Below are 16299 nucleotides of genomic sequence, written 5' to 3'. Positions count from 1 at the left end.
AAGCACCAAAAGGTTATGTGACCTATTAAAGGTCATTAAGCTGTAAGCAGTAGAATTAGGATACAAACTCAGACCTTACTGACTGAAAAACCTACATGCTTACCATCACATTAACCTGCCACACAACCCCTCTAAAGATAGCTCCCTGTGTTCCAACCCCTGTTCAATCTGACTTCCAGCTTCTGCCCATATCTGACCCTCCCCAGTCAAATCTTGCTTTATTTCTTCTGGTCCTGGCTATTTTTCTTTTCTCCAAAGTCATCTTAAGTGTTCTGATAAAAGATTGTTGAACTATTGAGTAAATTTTCCAATGTCTCTTCTGATTCTACTTCAATCTAACTTCTATGTTTGCTTTCATATATGCCAATAAACAACTGAATTCCTACACAATAGCAGCTAAATGATAAAACATCTAGTAAAACAGTTAACAGTAGGTGTGCAGTATGGAAGAACTGCTTTAACTGTATTGATTGCTCTCTAGGTCTGCCATACAGCTATTATTTTAGGTCTTCCCTTCCTGTATTGAATCACTTATTTTCTTGTTTTACCTTCTTGCTTTGTTGGAACATATATTCCACTAGCATCCTAAGAAAGGGAGAAAAGGAGATAAACTTTTTGAGTTCTTGAAAGTCTGAAAATGTCTAGTTTTAAATTTGATTGATAATTTGGGCAGGTACAGAAGTCGGCCCAACAGACATATTGTCATAGTTTCATGAATGCAGTATTTTCTCTTATTTTTACAAGGATATTAATTATAGCTTTAAAAAAATTCTTCTGTACCTTGCATTGTCTCTGTTTTGCTCTCTTTCATGTTGATGGCTTTCCTCAGACTGATGATTTCTGGCTATGCATGTCTGTTAAAGAATGCATCTCTTAATATGTAAATTTGAAGCCCTTTATACGTGGGTGGAGTTGTCAACGACTGAGCTTCACTGTAGTGTTATCAACAGCATCCTGGCCTTTTTATTGGAGGATTGCCAGATTGATTATCTGGAGGTCTTTCTCTGGGACCGTAAAATAAAATGTGCCCATATGGATGTATATATTCCTATGTATCAGCAAAATGTTAATTATTGGGCCAAGAACCATGCAAATTTAAGACTTTTGATGTACAGTAGTCCCCCCTTATCTATGGTTTTGCTTTCTGTGGTTTCAGTTACCCTTGGCCAACTTTGACATTTGGTCAAGAAAAAGCAATGTTTGTCTGAAAATGTTAAATGGAAAATTTCAGAACAATTCGTAAGTTTTAAATTGCATGCTGTTCTGAGATTGTTCTCACACCTTCCAGCTCTGTCCCGCCTAGGACATGACTCATCCCTCTGTCCAGCATAGCTGTCTACACTACCCACCCATTAGTCACTTAGTCGCTGTCTTGGTGATCAGATCAACTGCCACGGTACAGCAGTGCTTGACTTCAAGTAATCCTTATTTTATTTAATAAAGTGCTTCGGGAAAGCACAAGAGTAGTGATGCTGGCAATTCGGATACACTAACGACAAGCCATAAAGTGCTTCCGTTAAGGAAAAAGGTAAAAGTTCTTGACTTAATAAGGAAAGAAAAAGCAATCATATGCTGGTGTTGCTAAGACCTAACATAAAAACAAATCTTCTATTCATGAAATTGTGAAGGAAAAAGAAATTTGTGCTAGTTTTGCTTTGCACCTCAAATTGCAAAAATAACAGCTACAGCGTGTGCTACGTGCTCAGTTGAGACAGAAAAGGCATTAAATTTGTGGGTGGAAGACACCAACATAAACATGTTCTGACTGACGGCAACAGAGTTCCATCAGAGGTTAGAGGCATCCATGGGGGAGGTCTTGGAACGTATCCCCTAATGATAAGGGGGGACTACTATATTCATATATTTCATGATTCAACTTAAATTTCAGTTCCTCAGAGAGAGCTTCTCTAACTTTCACTTCTCAATTTGCCCCTCATCAGGGTAATTTCCCTTCATTTATCTTTCTCAATTCATTAAAAAGAGGATTTTTTTGTTAACTAAATTATGGTATGTTTCCTAATGAAACAGTATACAACTATTTAAATGAGGTTACAAAAAGGTATGTAGAACATGGGGTTAAACAAGACAATTTTTAAGAATTAGAACAAGATGGAAGGGGGGAATTTGTCCTACTGGCTATCATGACATTTCACAAGACTGTAATAGTTAAGAAAGTATGGAACTGGCACAAGGACAATGAGTCTGACTGACCAAACCAGAAAGCCTGGCAACAGGCCCATATGTGATATAAACTTGACATCCATGGGCAAGGATGGCCTTCTCAATAAATGAGGCTAGGTCAACCAATTATCCATATGGTGGGGGCAGGGGGCACTATATCTCTATCTCACTCCATATTATAGAAAAAATAAATTTCCATTTAAAGACCAAAAAAGGAAACAGGAAAACTTTAAAATTATTAAAGAAAGATGTGTGCTTTTTGGATAGGCCCAGATTTCTTAAAACTCTCTCACTCTCACACACACACACACACACACACACACACGCACATGTGCACACAGGCACATATATCCAAATCTAAAAAAGAAAATACTGTTGAATGTAACTTCATCAAAATAAAAACTCTTGGATGTCAGGAGCACTAAAATAAGAATATATGCCACAGACTTTTGCAGATATTTGTAATACATGTAATTACCAAAAGGTCAGTATCCAAAATATATAAAGAATGCTTTAAAATCTATAGAAATATACAAACAATCCACTGAAAAGATGAACAAAGGATATCCCAAAGGAAGAAATCTGAATTGCCAATAAGCATATTAAAAGACTTTTTATTACAATAGCAATCACAGAAGTACGAATTAAAACCATAATGAGATACCAGGTCACACCTCATCAGCTTGGCAAAAATGTAAGTCTGACAATATCAAGTACTGGTGAGGCTATAGAATAGTAGAAACTCATTTCTGATGGAAGGAAATTTATATAATCTGGCAATATCTAATAAAATAGAAGACGTATACATCTTAAGAGCTAGTAATTCTATTTCTAGGAATATACCTTTGATGGGTAGCTTTCAAATTTTTTGATCATCACACATATTTTCATTATGACCTAGTATACGCATACTTACTTATTTAACTGAAATGAAAACTCACAAAACAGTGCTTATTCTTACTGTGACACATTCTGAGAGTTTCCATTTTGTTCTCATTCATTTTTTTTTTTTTTTTTTTTTTTGAGACGGAGTCTCGCTCTGTCGCCTAGGCTAGAGTGCAGTGGCCGGATCTCAGCTCACTGCAAGCTCTGCCTCGCGGGTTTACGCCATTCTCCTGCCTCAGCCTCCCGAGTAGCTGGGACTACAGGCGCCCGCCACCACACCCGGCTCATTTTTTGTGTTTTTAGTAGAGACGGGGTTTCACCGTGTTAGCCAGGATGGTCTCGATCTCCTGACCTCGTGATCCGCCCATCTCGGCCTCCCAAAGTGCTGGGATTACAGGCTTGAGCCACCGCGCCCGGCCTCTCATTCATTTTTTAATGTTGGGGTGACTCACTCAATTGATTTTACAACCACTAATGGGTAAATACACTCAGTTCAAAAAACTGTCCCAGAAAATATTCTCATACATATTTTCCCGTGCACATGTGAGAGAATGTTCACTGTGGCACTCTTTGTCAAAAAAATAATTTAAACAGTGTAACAGTCAATCAGCAGAAGAACTAATTTAAAATTAAGGGTATATTCATACAATGGAATACAAAATATCAGTGCAAAGGAAAGAACCAAAGCTGTAAATATCAACACAGATAAATCTCATTAACTTTATACTAAGCAAAACGGGCAAGATATAGATGAATATATATAGTATATCATTTGTACAAACTTTTTAAACATGCAAAATAATACTGTTGAGGAATACATTTATGTATAACGAATATATAAAGTATGAAGACAGGCACGGGGAAAAAGGGGAATGAGATCAGGGAAAAGTACAGAAAAGTCAAGTGAAAAACTAAATCTAAATTATTAAAAACTGCCCATCTTCAGACGACATTGGGCGCAATCAAGGTGGTACGGCCATAGACAAAAATTAAACTATTGCCTCCCAGGGCAGCAGCTTCCTTCCAGACACAAGGCTAATAAAGATTCAGATTGCCAGCTAGAGAAACTCATGCAGCCAAACTGAGATCAGTCTTCAAAGCTTACAGCACTCATCCTTTAAAACTGTTCTGTCTATTTAGTAATCAAGTACTTACACTGAGTATCTATTTTTAACTGAGTAATGAAATTCAGAACATGGACAAAAAAAAATGCAATAGGTAGTTGTGGGCGGATGAGATGTCACAGCAGATGCCCCAAACACAGCCATGTGCCAGTAAGGTTGAGTCACTGCAATATGCTGAAAAAAGATACTGAGGCTCAGCTGCCACAGGTTGCAGTGAGCCTCTCTGCTTTCCCCACTGTTGTATTTGCCAGGCATCATTCCAGAATGCTGAACAGACACTTAGACAGTTTCAAGATTAGAAAAATCACTAAAAATGACAAAATATGGCATCTTACAAATAGCACATGCTTGTGATCAAATTAACACAGAGCGAAGAACTAATAAACATTCAGTAAGCTCATGGAATAATTCTCTAAAATTAACAATTTGGTCCCTTCAGATCTCAGTCTATATTTTACCTACAAGAGTAAATCCAGTATTAGATAATACACTTTATATAATTTCTTTTTTTTTTTTTGAGACGGAGTCTTGCTCTGTCACCCAGTCTGGAGTGCAGTGGTGCTATCTCAGCTCACTGCAACCTCCGCCGCCCGGGTTCATGCCATTCTCCTGCCTCAGCCTCCTGAGTAGCTGGGACTACAGGTGCCTGCCACCATGCCCAGCTAATTTTTTGTATTTTTAGTAGAGACGGGGTTTCACCATGTTAGCCAGGATGATCTCGATCTCCTGACCTCGTGATATGCCTGCCTCAGCCTCCCAAAGTGCTGGGATTACAGGTGTGAGCCACTGCACCCGGCCTACTATAATTTCAAAAATGTCAACTCATTTCAGGGAATGTCATTAAAAAGAATTATGCGTAACAGAATGTAAGCAATACACTATCAGGCCAATAAAAATCCTCACAAACCACAAGAACAAACCACTCTGATCCCCAAAACAAGTAGTTTCTCAAGGAAAACATCTAACTCATTCATTTATCCATTCAAATCCTACTTACTACATTACATGTGAAAAGTACCAAGATAGACCTTAAGGAGGTATAAACATAAATTAAACAAGAACTTGGCCCCTAAGATACTGATGGCCTAGCAATGGGGTTTAGAAACATACATAATCTTAAGTAAAGTAGAAAAATCTAGGTACCATTAGAGAAATATATATGAATTACTATTTAAAAAAAAAAAGGAAAGAAATCTTGCCTCGATTAGGTTCTTGCCTATTTCACCTACGAACCAGATCTAGAATATAGATACTTAGACCTTATCTCTTCAAGGGCAAGTGGCTACATGTAATAACAAGACTGTTTCTTGTGACCTTTAAAAATTGTCTCCTAATTTTATACCTTTTATATATACTGTGTCCTATAGGGTATACCTCTTTGAGTTAATAGAAATTAGACATGTAGATCCTACCTCTCATAACTGTGTCTGCTGAAGATCTAAAAGAAATGTAAATGCCAAAAGTGACACACCAAAAAGAAGCCATTCTTTTCCCTAACTCTGCCACTGTTTTGTTGCAGAAATGAGAAATTCACACTTCGGCTGATGGAAGGATTGAAGAAGGAATTGTTAATGAACTTCTAAAGAATTTCCCTGAATCTTTCAGACGAGTACTACATATAAGGCATCAATAATGTTCCAGATTAACAAGGCCTTTCACATCATTTTATGAATGTGGGTAGAGATATTTTTATTTCTTTTTTGCAGCTAAAGAAAGTAAATTCCATACATATTAAATGTCATTAAATGCAATTTCACATATTTTTCAGGCAGTTAGTCCAGAAAAAGCTAGGACTAGGCCAGGCATGGTGACTCACACCTGTAATCCCAGCACTTTCGGAGGCCAAGGTGGGTGGATCACCTGAGGTCAGGAGTTTGAGACCAGCCTAGACAACATGGTGAAACCCTGTCTCTACAAAAAATTAGCCAGGCGTGGTGGCAGGCACCTGCAGTCCCAGCTACACAGGAGGCTGAGCCAGGAGAATCGCTTGAAACCAGAAGGCAGAGGTTGCAGTGAGCCGAGATCGCACCATTGCACTCTAGCCTGGGCAACAAGAGCGAAACTCCATCTCAAAAAACAAAAAAAAAAAAAAAAAACGCTAGGGCTAGTGGATTTATTTCAAATTTGTCATCAGATCCCACTATTTGCACTTAAATCTTCAACTAAACATTCAGGAATTTGAGAACCCCCAAAAGGGAATCTGTGAAAAAGAAGCAACAAGACTTCATGCTGATAAATGCCAACTGGTTTCTCAGGATACTGATACAAAGAGTAAGAATCTCAGGTTGATATCATTTTACATATACCAGTCACCAGTCAGCAGTCCACTAGCCATCAGGCCCCTGTCAGGTCTTCAATACCTCTGAAAAGAATGTCTGTGACATGCTAAAAAAGAAAGATTTATTTCTACATCCTATACATTCAGGTCAATGAACATTCGTGGTTGATGGGCTGGTTTTATTTTTTTTCTTTATTTTTGTTTAGAGAAGGGGTCTAGCTATGTTGCCCAGGCTGGTCTCAAACTCCTGGGCTCAAGTGATTCACCCGTCTCAGCCTCCCGAGTAGCTGGGACTACAAGCCTGTACCACTGTGCCCAACTCAGGCTGTTCGGTTTTTTTTTTTTAATGACAGCTTTACTGAGATGTAATTTACATACCATAAAATCACTGCAAAGTGTGCAATTTGATCATTCTTCATATATTCCCAAAGCGATGCAACCTTCACCACTAATTTTACAACATTTTTGTTACTCCAAAATCCCACACTCAAGCAGTCACTTCTGATTCCCCCAGCCTCTGGCACCCACTAATTTACTCTCTGTCTCTACGGATTAGCCTATTCTGGACACATCACATAAATGGAATCATATTCTATGTGACCTTTTATAATGAGCTTCTCTCACTTAGCACAATGTTTTCAAGGTTCATCATGTTGTACTGTGAATTAGTACTTCATTACTTTGTATGGGTAAATAGTATTCTATTTTTGATATGCCAAATTTGTTTATCCATTCATCAGTTGATGGACATTTGAGTGTTTTTGCAGGACTTCTGACCTGCAAAAACCTTAGTCATCTAATCTGATTGCTCATTTTATGGATAAAAAACTGAGATCCAGTGAGAAAATGGGAACTGCCTCTGGCTACACAGACTTAAGACTATCAATGGACATCTGAAATGCCTTCTTTTCTCCAAGCTCACCCCATTCCAATAAAAGAAGAAAGTGTTTGTTCCTAGCAGTAAAATGCAAGATAGGATAGGTCCAGAAGACCTGAGGTGGGAAGGAAAAGAAAATAGACAGGATTAGGCACAATCTTGTTGAACCAAAGGAACTTATGAAAAGATCAACAGTTTTAAACCTTCAAAAACACAGAAAAAAAGAGATGAGCACAGTGCAGACATAAAGATGCTATTTTTAATCAGAGAAGGAAAGAAACATGAAAGTGTGGGAAAACCTGAAAAGTTACTCTGAAATATCCAGTGATCCATCTGAAAATCTTTTTATTCTCAGACCCAGAAGAAAAATACACTGATTTAAAGATCCCAGAAAGAGGAAATCAAAGTCAAAACCACAAACTGAGAAGAAATGAGCACAGTAAAGGAAGTACATCACTCTACTTTCTGCAGGCCAAAAATTACAGTGAGGGAAACTGGAAAATACCCTCTTGAGATCTGATCTTGATGACTTCAATTAGAGATGGAGTCCATCTAAAGAAAGCATTTTGTAATTTAGGAGGCTCCAATCTGTATCTAGATTGTCTATAATAATGTGGGAAATTCAGACTGAATGAATCCTATATGCAGTCTCTATTTCAGAATCCCCACTTCCTACCACCATTTAAAAGCTGGGGAAGTCTGTCTGAGCACCAGGCCTGATGCTTGACTAAATGGCAAAAATTCTAAAGCAGTAAAAAAAAAAAAAAGAAAAAAAAAGCCTAAAAAGTCACTTTCCAATCCCTGGCTTATCTAAGGATGCAAGTTAATTTGTAAATCCTCTAATGTGTATAGTTAACTTCTAGAAGAAAAAAAAAAAAAAGTTAAAACCTTCTTCTTACCAACTCCACCAGAGTTCTTTCTACCAAATCCTCTTGCCTCAACATAAAAGGAACTAACCTAACACTAGCAAAATGGATAGCAAATAGTAAATGCTCCGTAAGTATTTGATTAATGAAATTGAAGATAGTATCAGATGTTTTCAAAAGAATCCTACTATTCCAAAGAAGTGTCTTAGTTTTTTATCTTACCACTAAAGAACGTAAGTCAGTATTCTGATACCCAAGTCTTTAGCTTAGTCAAACAACAGCAAGACGTGTAGATGGCAAACGGCAAAAGAGTCTAACAAGGAGAAAGATGAAAGAGAATCAAGAATACAGCATTTCTACTTCTACTGCTGCTGCCGCCACTGCCAACACCCCTCCAAACCCAGCACTGCATGCTTCTCTCAGAGTCCATCCTGTTACCCAAATGATCCCACAGCAACCTCATGGCACTGCCATGAATGGAGACACACAAGGGCACCATCCACTGTGACAAGACACTGACATGCACATTGCTTTGCCTCCTGCCAGACTACGGGATGCAGAGAGGGTGCAGACCAAGGACCTTGAAAAATCAGCTTCATGTGACATCATGGTGGACATGTGTGAAAAGTACTACCCACAGAGACACTGACATGACCATCACCAGAGATCTTTCACAGAGACCATGAACGCCCTGTCACCTGGGAAGCAATGGCAGACCCAGCTGAGCAGTGCAGACCCAGCTGGACACAAGCTGCTGGCCCAGTTGCTGGAGTCTAGTGAAGAGGACAATATGGTGGGCATCCTCTATGACAAGATACACGAGAACTTCATGGAGGAGGTGGATACAACAGATAATAAAACCTACCAGTGGAAGAAGGGGCAACTTTGACATACACTAGCCACTAGCCTGAATGCCGGCGCAACTTAATTCCACCTGGAACCAGCCCAACCAAGGTAAGGTTCAAGTGTGTAATGGAACTAACTCTTAGAGAAGAGTTTCTGCAGAGACTAGGCTTCTATCGGCACATCTGGCTGCCAGACCAGGGCATGGGGCCCTGGCCCAGTGATTCCAGGTGCACCTAAGTGGAAAGAGATGGGAAATGGCAAAAGGTAGATGCCCTTGAAAGAAGCAACTCTACCACCTGGAATCTAGGCTGCCCCTACCCCAGCCATCATCTTTGTTATCTATACTGACCAGACTAGACAATAGTAGTACAGTATATGCCCGAGGAGCCCCACTCATTCTAAAGCTAGCTGCCCCAGCCCAAGCTATGGCAGGTTCTTCAGGAGGAGGCCCTGGACCAGGTCAGTGAGATTTCTGGCTGCATCTTTGTCCATACCAACAGCTCCATTTGTGGATGCCATATCCAAGAAGGTACCTTAAACATGGCCCGTGCAAACTTGCCCTAGTGCCCAATGCCTATGCCTATGCCTCCCACAAATCCCAGAGTCCAATGAAATTTCCTCCATCTTTAAAAAAAAAGGCAACATTTCTAGTAAGAAAGTACTCAAAAATGATGGGGATATATCAAAAGGACACAAAAGCCACTTGATAGAGTTCTCAATGACAAAAAGCTGGAACAACTGACCAACAAAATAAATGATAATAATATTTAATTTATAACCCACAGAGAAAAATAAATACCTAACAATTCATACTGGCATAAGTAAATAACTGAATAAATAAATAACTGAAGGAAAAGGAAGAGTGTTTCTTCATAGTAGAATTCAAATTAATAAATGGGGAAGAATGAGAAAAAGAGAAAAAGCACTCTTAGACAAGCATCAAAGTAGTAATAATTAGAGGCAAGAATCATCCATGGATGCTGAAATCAATGGACAAAAGGATGATGAGAAACCAGATATTTGCAAAGTCTCAAAGCCTCTCTCAGCAAAATACAGTACTTAACTAATTACAAGGAGAAAAATCAGTTAACTTTACAGTAATCACTTAACCAAATTATCAAAGTTAACTTAGTAGTAAAAAGGCATCTGGACATCATACATTCCCTGATCTGATGCACTGAGGATGGTACAACAACACATCTGTATTACACTTGGGAAAAAACATATTTTTCACTCTAACAAAAAGAAAACATTAGACAAACCCATGTGGATGCACATTTTACAAAATAAGTAGCCAGTACTCTTTAAAAGCATCAAGGTCATGACAGGCAAAGAAAAATTGAGGAACTGTCACTGTTGGGGAGACTAAGAAGATATGATGATTGGATCCTGGAACAAGAAAAAGGCATTAATGGGAAGACTGGCGAAATTCAAATAAAACCTGTAGGACAATTAACAATATTATAACAATGCTAATTTCCTGTAGTATTTCTGTAACTATTTTGTAAATCTAAATTTGTTTCAGAAAAAAAAAAAATCTGTTTTTTAATGCAACATTTCTAGGTGTGAGATCTTACTGTTTTAACCCCATTGTGAGAAATGACTCATTTTGACTAGCTTTTATAATTTTCATATTAAGAGAGTTCATCAAATGATATCAGATTCAGAATATGTTTGTTGCTGGACTGCAGCAAACACAATAAGAAAACAAGCCAATGAATGAAAAACACACTTCTAAAACTCTGACGGCATGCTCTTCACAAAGAAAAAACAGAAAAAAGACATGAACATTCTAGTCATAAAACAATGACCCAGAACACAAATAAAATAACCTGAAACATAAAATGTCAAGAACTGAACAAAACCAACTGAATCAAAATATGATGAGATGATGACTTGGTGGGTTTCTGTCGTGGTCAACTTTTATGAGTCTGGTAAGGAACGGCTGTCATTAGGTAAAGGTTGAATTGGTTCTGGTACATTCACTGAACTCATTCTGGTACATACCCAGATTTTAAGTCAGTTATCCTCAAACAGTTTGTAGCATCCAGTCCCACTTTTCCATTCCGGACCACGCTAGATATGAAAGGCGAGAGCATTGGAGATATTCGGTTCAAGGCCACTTCTGGGGACATTTTAACTTGACTTGTAAATCACCACTGAAAGTAGAAGGAAAGAATGATGATCAGGGCTTACAAATGGACTAGATACAACACGCTTCCTGAAAACTGGACAGCATACAGCAGTTCCTCTTGCATGAATAAATAATTCCTTTCCCATCTCCAGCGCAGCCTCTTCCAGTGATCTTCCAGAAGAAACCACCTCACTTCTGCTCAGCTACTCAGGACTGGGACTACACCACTGCTTTTCAGGAACAGAAGGAACCCCTGAAATACAATTCCCTCTTCCTTCCCAAAGCTGATTTCTACACTGCCATACTCTACTTAAAGTGGTCCCACTCTATCTCACAACTGGCTTGTTCTATTTTAGTTGAGTCCAAGGAGCCCTTGCTAGCAATCCTCTATCCCAACACAAAAACATACACATCACTGAGTTAGCAATCTCTCCCTCTGTGTCCCCACAAGGAGTAAAAACTTGATGGATAATACCATATAAAACCCTACAACAGGCTAACCTGCTTGCAACTATTCCTTACTAGAAATTATTTACTGCTGATATATCTTTTTTTTTTTTTTTTTTGGAGACGGAATCTCACTCTGTTGCCAGGCTGGACTGCAACAGCACAATCTCGGCTCACTGCAACCTCCGCCTCCCAGGTTCAAGTGATTCTCCTGCCTCAGCCTCCTAAGTAGCTGGGACTACAGGCATGTGCCACCAGGCCCAGCTAATTTTTGTATTTTTAGTAGAGACAGGGTTTCACCATGTTGGCCAGGATGGTCTCGATCTCTTGACCTCATGATCCACCCGCCTAAGCCTCCCAAAGTGCTGGGATTACAGGCGTGAGCCACTGCGCCCGGCCCACTGCTGATATACCTTTCTTAATAATCTTTCCGTCCACAATGTAGTAAAACTACCTGTTTATGTGATCTCTTCCCTGCAGGGACTACACTTTGAATCCCCAAGGTTTAACAGAAATACCTGGCACATGCTAAACACTCAATAAACATTTTTTAATAAATAAATGAGTAAGGGGACAAAAGTTAGAGAAATATTTCTGTATGGAGAGAAGATAATGTGCCCCCCCAAAAAAAATTTGGTAGGGGAATAGACATAACAAAATCCAAGGGATAGATATAGCAAAAATCTACTTGACAATTAAATTATGAAAACATCACCTATGCAGCTATCAAGCAACACAGACTAACACGGATCTTAAGGTATTTGACTTTAAGGCACTAAGTCCTTACACTTAAAACCACAAAAGTAGAACCAATACATCATATCTAAATTATCTGGAAACTCACGGGGCTGGGGGAGAGAGTACACGAATTCTTCTTAATAGATTTCTAAATGAAAGCCTCTTCCTTCAGAGGAATAAGTCGATTCAAATGATCGTTTCCTTCCTCAATTTTAAAGAATAATGCCACATCAAAAGAAAATTAATTTCCAGCAAGTTACCAGTAAATGATGTTCTGGTTCTAGTTTTCATACATTATACCACATGAAAACTTGCAAGTCCTTGCTAAAATAAATGTTGAAAAGTAGAACCTGTTTCAATGTATTATTTCAGATAGTAAATAATAAATTTATTTGCTAATTTGATAGCTCAAAAAATAACACTTTGACCCTATATAGTGATGACACCCAGAAGTATCTTCAAGATACTTATAACACCTTTATACTTATACTTCAGTTCCAAAATCATCCTTTTTGTAAATATAAAACAAGCTCTTCTTCTGACCACTCAACAGATGACCCCCCCCCGACTATTCTCTCATTTCAAAGTAAGACTAAACATCTAACACTGTACTACCAATCATAAAAATCATGTACTTTTTAAAATGTTTTATCACTTATAAGGAGCGTCCATATATACTACTGCAGTTGATCTTCACAAGCCTGAGGTAGTAAAGAAAGAATTTTAATTCCCATTTTGCAGATAATATGGGTAATTATTATCATTTGATTCTGAACAGTATACTAATCCACATCATAATTTTGAAGCCTATTTTTTTCCATTCGCCAACATTTCCACCTTCATGTCTATGTCACAATTCTTGAAGGGATGCTTATCAAAGTCATATGCTAAGTACAAATATACCCATGTTACAAAAAAGCAAAAGGGTCTCACCTATATTACAAAATTGTTCTTCTGTGTTTTTTCCCACAGTACCTATTATTACTTTATCTCTTGTTTCTACAAAAGAAGGAAACAGAACCAACACATTCTAGACATCTATCTACCAGCTATCAGGCATTATATTACTCACCTCTATCTGTAATTTCATTTACTTCCCCCCAACTCTGTTCCCTGAGAACAATAATTGTTCCCATTTGACAAATGGAAGCTAAAGAAACTTGACAAATAGAAAATTAAAGCTCAACAAAATAGAGTAACTTGTTGAACGTTGGAAGTTGAAGCATCAGAATTCGAATCCGGCTTCTCCAAGTCCACTATACCCATCTTCCTCTCAAATAAACATTGATAACTTCGATCACCAAAGAGAAAAGCATCAAGGTGATTTTTTAAAGCGTATATCTTATAAAATGTGAACAGACAAAAAGTAACAAATTTAAACAAATGATTGCTTTACCACTAAAAACACACTGGACTATTGCTGGGCTACTGCTGAACCTGTTCTGAGTGATTCACTAGACAAATGTTAAAAGGAACAACCTTGCTCTAGAAGCCAAACCATACTAAAAGTGACACCAATACATTCTAATTCAGCAACGGTCGTGACTTTAGAATGACACCTTAGGGAACGAATTCTCTTTATTTCTAGGGCAGCCATAATACTATTTTTTGACAGTGCAAGGTTTCACGCAGTTTTAAAATCTATTTCAACCACGAGGAGGTGTGACTTCTCTTAAAAAAAAAAAACAACAACAACAAGGGGGGCTGGAATACAATGACTCCAAAATCAGAGGTCACTTAGCCAAAAACACTGGTCCTTTGGTGCAGTGAACTGGGTACATGGACAGGGAGTCACCACCGGTAGCAACTCTTACGCATGGCAGCACTATAATACATCCCAGATATACAAATATTTATGGTGGTCAGAGTCACCTGAATGCTTCTCCTGCAATTTGTATTTCCTGATTTTAACGTATTGCAAAAGGAAAATGCAAAATTACAATTTTTGCAAGGGTCTGCTACCCCAAAACAAAGTTACAAAAGGTCCTTTGATGAGAGGCCTGGGGATTACAAAGACGTCGAAAGCGCCATCCAGGTTCTTGCAATTAAAAATAGATGACAAACACGGAAACATGTGCCCTGCTGACGTCATGGAACGGAAAGGGGTGGCATCCTGCTGCGTCACGTCGACGTCATACAGCGCACGAGGGAAGTTACACTGTGGAAGCAATTTCCCCCAAGGGGCAACATTCGAGAAAAACAAACTAGCTCAGACCCGAAGAATGACCACCCCACTCTAGGGGACGTCTTAAAAGGGACACTCTCCCCTTTCCCAAACTGTATGGTTCCCCTCATCAGGCAACAAGGAACTAATACTCGGGGTTTACAGGGACCAGGGGATGGGCCATACATGGAGAAAGAGACGCATCTGCCCTTGGGGGCTCGTTCTTGAGGGGATCAGCGTGTTGGGGATGAGAAGGGCATCTTTGGAACGGGGGCCTTCCCCATAGGAAGAGGAGGCGAGTCCCCTGGCCATATTTAAACCACGGTTCTCCACGCCACCTGTGCGACTCGGGATCCAACCTCCCCGCACCAGCCCCAGTCCAGGTACCTGGAACTTAGTCCGATCGGTAACCGGCGACTACGTGGGGTACAGGTACCCGAGCGCGCCCCCGACCGACGCACCGACCTGCGCGCGCGCCGCGGGCCGGATGCGTGCGCACTCCCCGGACGTCCCGCCCCGCCCCCTCTGCGGCCCCAGAGCTGGGCGGCGTGCGCGCCCCCGCGCCGCACCGAGCCGGGCGCTCGGAAAGGCGTCCCCGCGGTGCCTGACAGTTCCTTCCTCAGTGCCTGCCCCGTGAGTGGCGAGGAGCGGGGAGTCTTGCCATATCAGGAGGGCCCTGTTACGTGAGGCTGTGCACGGAGACTATTCCAGGAAGAAGAGGGGACACTTGGTGGGCGGGGTGATTTCGGGCAGTCAGGTGGGCGACCCGCGTAGGCGTCTGAAAGGCCCGCGTCGTTAGGGAAGGCAGGAGCGGCGTCTCTGGTTACAGGGTTAGGCAAAGGGCAGAGGTCAGCGTCCAGGTTGGACAGCAGCACCTTTGAGCGATGGCGGCGTCTGGGGAACCCTGGAGGCAGTGGCAGGAGGAGGTGGCGGCGGTGGTAGTGGTGGGCTCCTGCATGACCGACCTGGTCAGGTTAGTCCGGGGCGAGTTACTGAGTCTGCGGCTTGGGGGAGGAGGTGTCCCGTGCGCTATGCGCCCGGCGGAGCTCTTGGGCGCTGGGTCTCCAGCGATAGACCGTGCTAGCTTCGGGTATGAGCTGCAGGTTTTCGCAGCCCTCAGCCTGCCTTCCCGGCATGAAAGAATTTGAGTCTGTAAAGGTAAATCTCAGGGGAGGGGACATAAGAGGCCAGGGTTTAGTGAAAGCTCTAATATTACTAAAAGCGCTCCCCAAAGACCTTTCTTGGCCCGGCTGCTGAGCCTTTCCCCAAACGAGCCAGGGAACTTTGCCTATGTCATTTTACCTCCGAGAATGTGCCTACCTCACAGGGTTGTTGTGAGGACTAAATGAAGTAAAGTGTTTTGTCAAGCGTAACATTATCCAATTTGGATATTATTCGTCTGAGCTTATTGTATAAAATAATGAGTCGAGCAGAAGTAAAAAAAGTCTGTCAGCTTTCCCCATGTTGATTGTCGGCATTACTGCGGTATTTTATATTTACAGCGTATTTTTCAGCAAGGCAGGTATGAATCAAAATAAAAACATAAACACAGTATTTACAACCACTAAAAACTATGATCAAATTATGATAGAAAATATGGCAAATGAAAATTGTTGAGTTAGGTCAGTAAGACTGGGTAGACAGATCCTTCTGATTTATCTTTCTTTAAAATTAAGGTAGCTTTTCTGATTATAAAAGTAATGTATGTTCATTGTAAAAGTAGTAATAAATTCAGATATTCCAAGAAAATCCTACCACT

At 40.2% G+C, this 16299-nt stretch overlaps 2 protein-coding genes across 23 annotated transcripts in view; one reads left to right on the top strand and one right to left on the bottom strand.

Moving 5' to 3' along the window:
• BABAM2 (BRISC and BRCA1 A complex member 2) overlaps positions 1-15150 on the bottom strand; it is a 456088-nt gene extending 440938 nt beyond the window's left edge. For 8 of the 14 annotated variants that reach the window (XM_017947400.2, XM_017947402.2, XM_021925234.1 and 5 more), the window contains exons 1-2: positions 14928-15052; positions 11065-11216 (exon numbers count right to left, since the gene is read on the bottom strand). In XM_017947400.2, coding sequence (XP_017802889.1) covers positions 11065-11192 — 128 coding nt within the window. In that variant the 5' untranslated portion in view covers positions 11193-11216; positions 14928-15052. Of the gene's footprint in view, positions 1-11064; positions 11217-13309; positions 14566-14927 lie in introns of those variants that run through there. The other 6 variants (XR_002516866.2, XM_017947401.2, XM_009183905.3 and 3 more) reach the window with 2 other exon arrangements.
• RBKS (ribokinase) overlaps positions 14625-16299 on the top strand; it is a 115169-nt gene continuing 113494 nt past the window's right edge. For 6 of the 9 annotated variants that reach the window (XM_031655516.1, XM_031655520.1, XM_009183910.3 and 3 more), the window contains exon 1: positions 15010-15173. In XM_031655516.1, coding sequence (XP_031511376.1) covers positions 15028-15173 — 146 coding nt within the window. In that variant the 5' untranslated portion in view covers positions 15010-15027. The other 3 variants (XM_003908444.5, XM_003908445.4, XM_009183909.4) reach the window with 2 other exon arrangements.

This window comes from Papio anubis, chromosome 14, assembly GCF_008728515.1.
Source record: "Papio anubis isolate 15944 chromosome 14, Panubis1.0, whole genome shotgun sequence".
NCBI lineage: Eukaryota > Metazoa > Chordata > Mammalia > Primates > Cercopithecidae > Papio > Papio anubis.
Note: the sequence above shows the minus strand (reverse complement) of the source record. Positions and strands in the feature narration are given on the sequence as shown.